Source organism: Lycium ferocissimum, chromosome 12, assembly GCF_029784015.1.
Source record: "Lycium ferocissimum isolate CSIRO_LF1 chromosome 12, AGI_CSIRO_Lferr_CH_V1, whole genome shotgun sequence".
Taxonomy (NCBI): Eukaryota; Viridiplantae; Streptophyta; class Magnoliopsida; order Solanales; family Solanaceae; genus Lycium; species Lycium ferocissimum.
Window position 1 is genome coordinate 46,723,107 of NC_081353.1, and position 11,115 is coordinate 46,734,221.

The 11,115-nt window shown below is 30.6% G+C and overlaps 1 protein-coding gene across 1 annotated transcript; it reads left to right on the top strand.

Moving 5' to 3' along the window:
- Positions 1-778: 778 nt before the first annotated feature.
- On the top strand, positions 779-5,144 carry LOC132040587 (probable WRKY transcription factor 51). The gene is made up of 3 exons (XM_059431239.1): positions 779-1,140; positions 1,512-1,661; positions 4,710-5,144. Exons 1-3 carry the CDS (start codon positions 857-859, stop codon positions 4,894-4,896), a joined length of 621 nt encoding a protein of 206 aa, XP_059287222.1. The 5' UTR covers positions 779-856; the 3' UTR covers positions 4,897-5,144.
- The last annotated feature ends 5,971 nt before the right edge of the window (positions 5,145-11,115 follow it).

Here is an 11,115-nt window from a genome sequence, read left to right on the forward strand (position 1 = left end):
TGGATTATTGACTAACAATCACGTCAAAACTTTAATTTCCAAACACATAAAATCCAACTTATTAGAATTTACTTAGAAAAAATTCACAAATATTTGAAGTTTTATTTTGTCTTAATGCATTGTATAATTTCTGTCTAGAAGCCAATGAGTAAAGTAGCAGTTAAGTATGAACTTAACATCTGCATGCCTTTTGACTAATATTTGCCTAGTTTTAGCCATGTCATAGTCTTTCTAACCGAGTAATAAAAACCAGAAAATTTTGTAACTCAGAATTATAATATCATCATATCATGCGCCCATGTTGAGATGGATAAAATCTCTCCATCAGTGGGTAGCGAAGTCATGGATTTCACTAAGGATGTTTAAAATTTAATATATTATTTATATAACATAAAAAATGATGTTTGACTTAAATACGCAATATGATTTTTCTATATAAATTTTCCGATTGAAGGGTGTTCAATTAAACACCTTTCAGTCTATGTGGCTCCCGCCAACTGCCACTAACCTTAACCAGAGGTCTCAGATTTGTGCTCTGGAGTTAGAGAAACTCCTACTAGGGAGGCCTTTCCCTTTTAACAAGTGTTGCACGGTGCAAATTTGAATTAATCGATCAACAAATTTTAAATACCGCATGCATAGAGAAAAAAAATAAAGATATTGGAAACTCCATAGATCCTACTAGGAAGGTGGTGAGAAGCTCTCTCTAGACAAAGATACACAAAAATCTACAATGTTATATAGAAGCACACACCACCAAAAAGTAAGCACACCATATTCTATCAAAGTCACTCTCTCGATCACAAAGTCTTTCTTTGGTCTTATAGGCTTTTGGTTTAATTTTTCTCCAAACACAATGCACTCCACCTTCCTAGAAACAAGCATTCCTCAGACAGGAAACCCTAATTTTACTTTTCCCTTTCTTTACTCACATATGACTCAAGATTGTAGTTATAATTTTCAAGATTTTGAATCTTCTTCATTTCTTGATCAGCTTCTTGTTGACTACTCTCCTACCAATAACAACAACCATAGTACTTCCCTTTCAGAAAATCCCATCATGCAGGAAATTAATATCAATAGTGGAAATCCTGCTAGATCCTTTTATGCTACACCACCACACATTAACCACTTGAAAGAGTAAGTCATCAAGCTAAGAAGATCTTGGCTAGAATTAGTACTCATAATTCTTTTTCGAGCACTAAGCTCAGGAATATGTTTAGTTGCTTGGCCGATCATAATTCAGCAAAGATTTTAAGTGGGTTTTGTTTGAACTATAGTATTATATATGAGTTACCTTATAAATTTTATACTGGATCTTGATCCTTTATTTATAGTTCTTGCATTAACCGATTTGAAATTAGATAAATCTATATCACAAGCTAGCTCATGTTATACAATCATAATCTATTGTAAAACATTTTTATAATCGTTGGTGTGTATATATATATATATATATATATTTATTTATTTATATATATTTATTTATGTAGTTTTTGATGTTTTTACAGAAAATCCAAAGTGGGGATAAAGAAATTAGAGAAGATAAATCAAAGACATGTTATTGTTTTTAGAACAAAGACACAACTTGAGATCTTGGATGATGGATATAAATGGAGAAAGTATGGGAAGAAGAAGGTGAAAAGCAACACAAATCCAAGGTAAATTATAAATTATGATCTCATGCATGCCCATCTCACCAATATGATGATCAATATTGACGCAATATTTTTTCTGGGAGTAAATTCCACTTTTTTTTGAAATTCGAGTCACAATTTTATTACCACTGAAACTAGCATACATTTTAAGGAGGACTAGGCCTGGCCTTCTTGTGAGAGTTGATAACTTGGAAAGATCAAGTTAAAAGAGCTATGAACAATTACATGTTCCAAAATGCAAAAAAAGTAACAATAAAGATGGTACTTCAAGGTGGCTTGAAGATGAGCACACCAGGTTTTCTCTTCTTGACTCGAAAGGATGGTAATTGCCATCTATTAGTGTTAAAAAAAAAAAACCTCTAATCGGTTTATTTTACTTTGCTTTTGAAAAAGAAGTATTTCAGAAATACTCAAGGAAATTCTCGAAGACACATGACATAGAGCAAAAACCAATTTTTTGGTTCTAAAAATCTACCAAATATTTCAAATTAACAAAGAGTGCTTCACAAAAGACTCAAGCCTCAACAAGAATTAAAAATTACTGTTTGTGGGTATATACCTAAATATAGGTAGGAAAAAGATACAATCACTAATTATATTATGCATTAAAGTTTTTAGTGGTCCTGATTATGATACATGCTCCAGATTTCTGCCCTTGATAAGTTCCTATCCTTTGGAAATGCTTCTTATTTCTGTCCTCACTGTTTCTAAACGAGGGGAAATTGAACTTTAAATTGATTAGATGAACATTCTCACTGACCGAGTTGTTTATTTGCTATGTATACCTTGAAGATTAGGGCCACTTCTAGCATTTGCTGCACTCAACCCAAGAATATATTCAGTTTGAGTTTTATATACATCATTGGTATCAAGAATAGCTAGCCAAAAGATATCTACAAGTAATTGTCTCTTTAGAATATAAGATTTGTAAGACATGTTGCCTATTACAATAGGTAAAGATGACTTGATGGTGTAAAAATGATCATTAATTACACTATAGTGTATATATATAACTAAAACTCATTTCAAAATTATAATTAATTCTTGCTTCTAACATGGCCATATCGGTATTAATTAAGTGCTCCTTGGTTAGATGTTATTGTTGATTGTGTACAGTGTACCTAGTTATTGTTCTTACCCAAAAAAAAAAAAAAAAGTGTGCCTGTGTATTGTACTTGCTTCTTATAGTTAGTCACATGTCCCTGGTCCTGTCCCCATGGAATTTCTTTATTTGCTGCACCAAATAGAAATTGTCCGACTCAAAGCACATATAGAAAGTTTATTATTTGTTTCTGGTTGTCGTTACTGTACTGGATATTTGTTTCTAAGTGGAGTACTTTAGTTTGATCACATAATGACATATATATATATATATAATAAACTGCTGAAGATGAATTTCATTCCACTGCTCAAAATAGTATTGTAACAATTTGCAAGATAAGCTTAACAGAAAAGTGGTAATAGTAACTTGGTCTAGGAAAATATGAAGATTAAGAAAATATATTGTCTATATGTATATTGATATTTGAATGCGCCTCGGAGAGTTCAAAGTAGTATATCTAACAAGGCCATCCAATATGACACCACATGGAGGTCTCAGCTTCGAAACCCCCTGCCTACAAAAAGCAAGGAATTTTTCTTCTGGGTCGAGCTCGTCGCATGGGCTTGCCTAGCACGGTTATCTCTTCTGTGTGGTTTGCGAGCTATTGCACAAAAGCGAGATTTACCCAGTGCGCACCCGAAGGATAGCGGCTGCGGGTTCCCTTGTCATAAGTAAAAAAAAAATGTGGAAAGAGTATTTTGATTTTGGCATATAACACAATCATGAGATATTCAAAGTAGTGTCAATCTTCATTGCATTACATGCTGAAAGGACATTAATATAAAGATGATACTAGACTAGTTTGGATTTACGCTTGGTAGATCTGGAATAGAGGCTATAATTCTACTGAAAAGATTGATAGAAATTCATCCCATTATAAAGGTAAAAAAAAAAAAAAAAAACGTAAGTCCTAAATTAATTAAAGAGACTGACATGCATGTTAAAATAGACTGTCAGTTTGGAAAAACAGATGAATTATTTAGGGTTTGTTTGGTCATGATCTTTGAAGTTGAAATTTTTTTAGACATGCAATTTGGATCTCAAAAGTTGTACTTTTTCTCAAAAAAAAAAAAAAAAAACTTCAAAAGTTCATGCAACAAAATATATGCTAAAAAACTTCTCAAATTCTTACAATCTTACAAAAAAAAAATGACCAAATACAATTTTTTCTCATAAACATGTACTAAAAAATAGATCTTACCAAATGAGCAAGCCTAACTCATAAAACTCCAGAAGCTAGCTCATGAGGGTAGCATTGTCCAAGTCCATGTAAGGAGACCACTCATCTCGAAGTGCAAAAATTAAAGACCAGCCCATTTGAATGGCAAAAATTAAAGACCAGCATTAAATAGGGACAAAAGTGCAAATGACGCCCCATCTCATTAACCACCGATGTGAGATTTTTTCCATTCTTTAACACCCCACCTCATGCCCAGGGATGGACATTTGGTGTGTGGGCGATTTAATTTGGGGGCCCAATATCGAGTGAGATGGTTCTACTCTGATATCATGTAAAGAAATGGATCTTGAGTCTAACTCAACATCAAAAACTAGCTCACGAGGGGAGGATTGTTCAAGTCCATATAAGGAGACCACCCATCTCATTAACCACCGATGTGGGAATATTAATTTTTAATTTTTTATAATTAAATTTATTTTTAAATTAAACAAACTGTGTAATTACACTTGTGCAACCAAACAGTACGCTTTTAATTACACAGTAATTATGTTATAACAAACAAACAAATCGTTGCAATTATAATAACGTGTAATTATTAGGTTGTGTAATTACTCCCTAGTAATTACACCAATTCCAATACCAGGTGGCTTTCCAAACAGAACCTTAGTATAAAATTGAAATGGGTCCGAACGAACGTCAACATAGAAGACTCATATAGCTAGCAGCCTCTAACTCTAACTAATGATATGCTTACCTATTTTATTAATAGGAATTACTACAAGTGTTCAATTGGAGGATGCAAGGTAAAGAAGAGGGTAGAAAGAGATGGACATGATTCAAGCTATTTGATTACAACATATGAAGGCAGACACAGCCATGAAAGCAGCTCCTCTATCAATTACAACCATGAAATGCCACTCAATTTCCTCAATGAATGGTCGCATTGCTCTTGTTGATGATGAGCAATTTCAGATTTTACAACTTCCATTAGAAGGCAACAGGGTACCTTTGTGATTTTTAGCTAGTGTACAAATATATAGAACATTATATTCTATTATTTCATTAGTTAACATCATGTGTGATATATATGACTTCTCGCAGTTTACAGCTACCATATAATTGTAATGTCTTATTGTTGATTAACTATGAGCAACACTGTTGTTCGTGTAAAAGATATTTACCCGTACATATATATTTATTCGTTAAAAGTTTTTTCTTGCTTATGTGGCCATGTCACGTCATATTTGGAGTATGTTTCTGCATCCCAATTCATGTGATGATATTGATTGAACATGAAACTTAAATCATGTTATTAAGCATGAAATGAGAAATTTAAAGATAAAAGAGCCACTCTTTGGCTTGACCCGCCAAAAACCAACTGTTGGGTCTTCTTCCGCCAGGTTGTGGATCCCACTCTTTGACCTCAAATCAAAGGTAAATTATACCGTGTCTTTTTTAAATTTTATACTCCCTCCGTTCCAAAAAGATTCGGTTACTTTTCTTATTAATTTGTCCTAAAAAGATTAACACATTTTTATATTTAGAAACAATTTAATTTGAGATGATTTAACAACGTATAACATATAAATATGTAAGTTTACTTTGTCTATATTTTGACCAAATGATGCACAAATAAAGAATCACATTACAAAAAAAATCTTTATTTTTTAAATTACGTGCCAAATCAAACTAAGACTATGATTTTGAGACGGAAGGAGTACTTAATCCAACGGTCCAACCTCAACATGAAAATTGGCACGGAAGGTGTACGGTTTACTTTGTCGGAATTGAAATATATACATACAAATTGAAAAGTATCCCATTAGACCAAATGATGCACTACTCAAAAATCACTATTTTCTCATTGAATTTCTCATTGAAAAATATTCAATAGGAATTTTTGTGGAGTTGTGGAATGTCGGTAGAAAAATCCTAAATAGTAGTGAAATTTTTTTGTTATGTAAAAATATTAGGAAGTTTCTATTATTTTTAATGAATCGGTTTCCCTACCATGCTTTTTTTAAAATTTATCCATTATCGTGTCGGAAAAATATAAAGAAATGAGATGGAAAAATCATATTTTATAGCACAATTTCTCACTTGATGATATTTTGTGCCATAAAAATCAATTTCAATGGTTTTTTATGTTTTGGAATGCAATGATAGTGATGTTAGCTTGTCGCGTAATAAACAAATATGCCCTCAAATATTTTCCGTTAACTCAAGGGCATGTATGGCCAAAAAAAAAAACCCGTTGGGGGCAATATTTGAACCTTTTAAGACCTACTGAATTTTGCAAACGTTAGGAGCATATTTGAGCTTTTGCCGATAATTAAATTGGACATATTCAAACCGTGCTTGTTGCAAAATATTATTTATAATAAGTTTTTAAGTAATTTGATAGTACAAAATTTCTTATCCCAATGGTATAAATTAAAGTCATAATAAATAAATGAAACAAAATATGAGAAGGTTCTTTTTGCGAAAATGAAAGCAAAAAAGTATTCGACTTTGCATTCTTAGAAAGCAGAGATGAGGAGATTTTGATATATGTCCACATCCGGTGGGGTTGACAAGTCAAATTGCATGGACGGTTCCTTATTTGGGCACATGTATGAGCTTAATTATCTGCTTTAATTTTTTATCCTAGTCTAATTACGACAGCTAAGAGAAGTCTCAATCTTGAGGGTTGAGGTGTAACATACAGTAAACTGAAAGACCGTAAGTCACACATAATATGTAAATATTTGTATTTTAATTAGGTTGAGATTTGTGCCGATTTAATTTCATGCATAGGAAGGCACCAAAACATATAACACACACACACACAAAAAAAAAAAAAAAAAAAAAAAAAAAAGAGAAATTAGCGATAGAGTCTTCCGTCACTAAACCTATTTAGCTACGGATTTGTATTCTAGTTGATGGAAAATAGAAGCTTCAAAGAGACGAGCGGATTAATATGCTTGTTGCTATAATGTTTGTTTGGGGTTAATTTTTGTGAAGAAAGAAAATTGAATCCGTTGTAAACCTTGTGACGCTACTACAACATATATACATATGTTGGAATTATATATACACTTTATATACAAAAATTATACATTTTATATATATAGCTATATATGATGATATACCAAATTAGCGATACATATTATATACCACAATGATACGGTTTCTAAAAAATCTATGTCCCTATTTGATGGAAAATAGAAGCTTCAAAGAGATGAGTGGATTAATTTTTTTGGGTACAAAACGAGTTTTGTGGATGCATGCATGATATGAAGATATTATATTCTGACTCGCAAAATTTTCTGGTTTTTATTACTACTTGATTGTTAGAAAGACTATAACATGACTAAAACGTGGCAAATATTAGTCAAAGAGCAGATGTTAAGTCCACACTGATGATTTGCATCTAGAGGGCACAATGCATTAAGACGAAATAAAATTTCAACAGTTGTGAAATTCTTCCAAGTATATTCTAATAAACTGGATTTTATAATAAGTGTTTTAGGAGTTGGGAAATTAAAGTCTTGACGTGGTTGTACATACATCAAGGTTGTCCAACAAATTGTTACAATGTATCTCAATAATTTTTGTTCTGGAAAACTTAAAATTGAGTTCGAAACAGTTAACAAGATCATGCATATGGACTGAAAAGATTATTATAGCAAGTCTTTACAAACTTGACCAGAGAATGGCGACCAAGTTAAAAAAAAAAAAAAAAAAAAAGGTGTGAACGGAGGGATATATTTAGTAGCCATCCTGAAATTTAGATTTTACCTTAATTGGTTATAATCTAAAAAAGATATTACGTATAAGGTTCATATTATACGGTGTTTTAAGCTTAGGCACACTTTCTATGAAATTATAAACAAAAGAAGCCCCGAATTTTAGTTAATTATGTATGAATAAACACACAACCTCTTTTGTCTTCGCCTTCCAAAGTTCTCATTTGAATATTTACTATTATTACCGATTATCTGTGCCGACGGTCACTGGTTCCAAATACTAATCGTTAATGTCAACATACAAATATGTAGTTTGTAGGCCGTTGTATAAGTTCAACGAATGTCATCCAATTATCTCCCCCAATTAATTCTAGGGAAAAGGGTAAAATAATTCTAGGGAAAAGGGTAAAAAATACCCCATCATACCCCCATTAAGTCAATAATGGTGGATTCATTGTCACATGTGTATCAACCCATTAGTGAGAGCAAATGAAATTATTATACAGCAAAAAACATGGACCCCATATTATTGCTTTTCTTCAAAAGGTTAAGTAGTCAAACCATACAATTTCCTTTCTTTTCTTATATTAGCCTGAGATCCAATCTAGATATTTAGCTTTTGTATTTGCTATTCCGCGATGTCATTTATTTTTTATGTTTATTAAAATAAATATACTTAAAATATTTATATTTTAAAATAAGATAGAATTTAATTACTTTTTCATTTTTATTCTTACTCTAATAAATGTGAAAAGAGATTAATGTCGTAAAAGAAAAAATAATATTAAATGGAGATCAAATAATGAATAAGGTAAATTAGTCAAATCATAATTCTAATTGATGTTTCCTTAAAAAACCGTGCAAAAGACAACATGACAAGTAAAATGAGTTAAACCAAGAATATTTACCAAAAATTAAAAAATAGTAGTTCTTCGTTTAAATAGAAAATCAAATTTCTACTTTGTTTCGTTTTAAACATGTAAAATTAATTTAATAATTAGAATTAGAATTATCCAAATCAAAATTTGATAAAAAATAATTATTATTGTTTAGGTCCAATCTGCATGCATTAACAATAGAATATTTTACACCTTTAAATTAATCGAATTAAAATTCAAAGTATTAACTGATGCTTAAATATTGCTATTGTTTTATCTCAAAGAGAAGAAAATAGTTTCCTTTTAAACAAGTCTTCTATTTTAAAAAGTATTAATAAATTTTTGCCAACTTTGTATTCGTAGCAACCACTAATATAATAAAGTTTTGGATACGGAGTACAAACTACAATGTTATAGTAATCGTGTTTTGAACATAGTGTATATATATATATATATGCATAAAAACAGTGCAAACTTATGTATGTTTATTAGCAATATAAAATATGTATATATATATATATATTATCACTATTCAAACACAACTACATACACATAGATATACTATAATCTAAAGTGTTGGGCCTGTGCGCAGCACGGGCATACGCCATCTATCTACTATATAGAAGCAGCGTGGGTTTACCCATGCTTCGTTGTCAGTCACCCCTTAAAAAAAAAAAAAAGGTGGGCCCCATACTAAAAACACCAAGCAATATTAAAAAAAAAAAAAAGTGGACCCCACCACCTCCAAACTCATGTAAAAAAAACAAAGTGGACCCCAAATTAAAAAAATCAAGCAATATCAAAAAAAAAAAAAAGTGGATCCCATATTAAAAAACAAGCAATGTCAAAAAAAAAAAAAAAAAACGTGCACCCCATATTAAAAAATTAAACAATATTCATGCAATTTCCAAAGTATCCTCATTAAGTCAATAATGGTGGATTCATTGTCACATGCGTATCAACCCATTAGTGAGAGCAAATGAAATTATTGTACAATAAAAAACATGGATCCCATATTATTGCTTTTCTTCAAAAGGTTAAGTAGTCAAACCATACAATTTCCTTTCTTTTCTTATATTAGCCTGAGATCTAATCTAGATATTTAACTGTTGTATTTGCTATTCCGCCATGTCATTTATTTGTTATGTTTACTAAATAAATATACTTAAAATATTTATATTTTAAAATAAGATAGAATTTAATTACTTTTTCATTTTTATTCTTACTCTAATAAATGTGAAAAGAGATTAATATCGCAAAAGAGAAAATACTATTAAATGGAGATCAAATAATGAATAAGATAAATTAGTCAAATTCTAATTCTAATTGACGTTTCCTTAAAAAACGGTGCAAAAGACAACATGACAAGTAAAATGAGCTAAACCAAGAATATTTATCAAAAATTAAAAAATAGTAGTTCTTCGTTTAAATAGAAAATCAAATTTCTACTTTGTTTCGTTTTAATCATGTCAAATTAATTTAATAATTTGAATTAGAATTATCCAAATCAAAATTTGATAAAAAATAATAATTATTGTTTAGGTCCAATCTGCATACTTTAACAATAGAATATTTTACACCTTTAAATTAATCGAATTAAAATTCAAAGTATCAACTGATGCTTAAATATTGCTATTATTTTATCTCAAAGAGAGGAAAATAGTTTCCTTTTAAACAAGTCTTCTCTTTTAAAAAGTATTAATAAATTTTTGCCAACTTTGTATTCGTAGCAAATACTAATATAATAAAGTTTTGGATACGGAGCACAAACTACAATGTTATATTAATCGTGTTTTGAACATAGTATGTATATATATATATATATATATATATATATATATATATATATATATATATATATATATATATATATATATATATTATTACTACCTAAATACAACTACATACACATAGATACACTATAATCCAAAGTGTTGGGCCCGTGTGGCCGTCTAGTATAAATAAAGGATGATAGATATTGATGGATATATAAAGAATTTTTGTTCACCAAATTGTAGTAGTAAGTTATTTGATAATTGCTCTTGATTTGCAAGAGCCGGGTTATGTGTTATCACCAGTGTTTTAAAAGGCAGCTTCAGGACTCGTCCCGGGGCTCGCCTCAGGGAGAGGCACTGCCAAAACGCCTCGGAGCTTAGTTCTTGTGAGACTTACACCCTAAGCGCCGGACTATACGCTCTAAACACGCCTAACACCCAATTCTCGGGGCTCGCCTAACAGTTCTTACGTATTATATGTTAAATTCCTTAATTAAAATCGTTGACCCTCATAATTCTTTAACAAATGAATGATAATTAATAGTTTTTCATCTATATAAATAAGAATATTGGGTATAACTTAAATAACAAGCCGTAATATTGCATATTTACTATTTGAGTACATCGTGAGGGTGAATATCACTTAATATTTCTTTTCAAACTACATAGCCGATTTGTCCATTTTCACTTGTCATTGGTCTTTTGTCCTATGTATCAAATTTATCATATTTTATTATTTCGCTATTTGAAAGAATTTTAATTTTATTCATGAAGGAGTTACGTTTTCATTATAA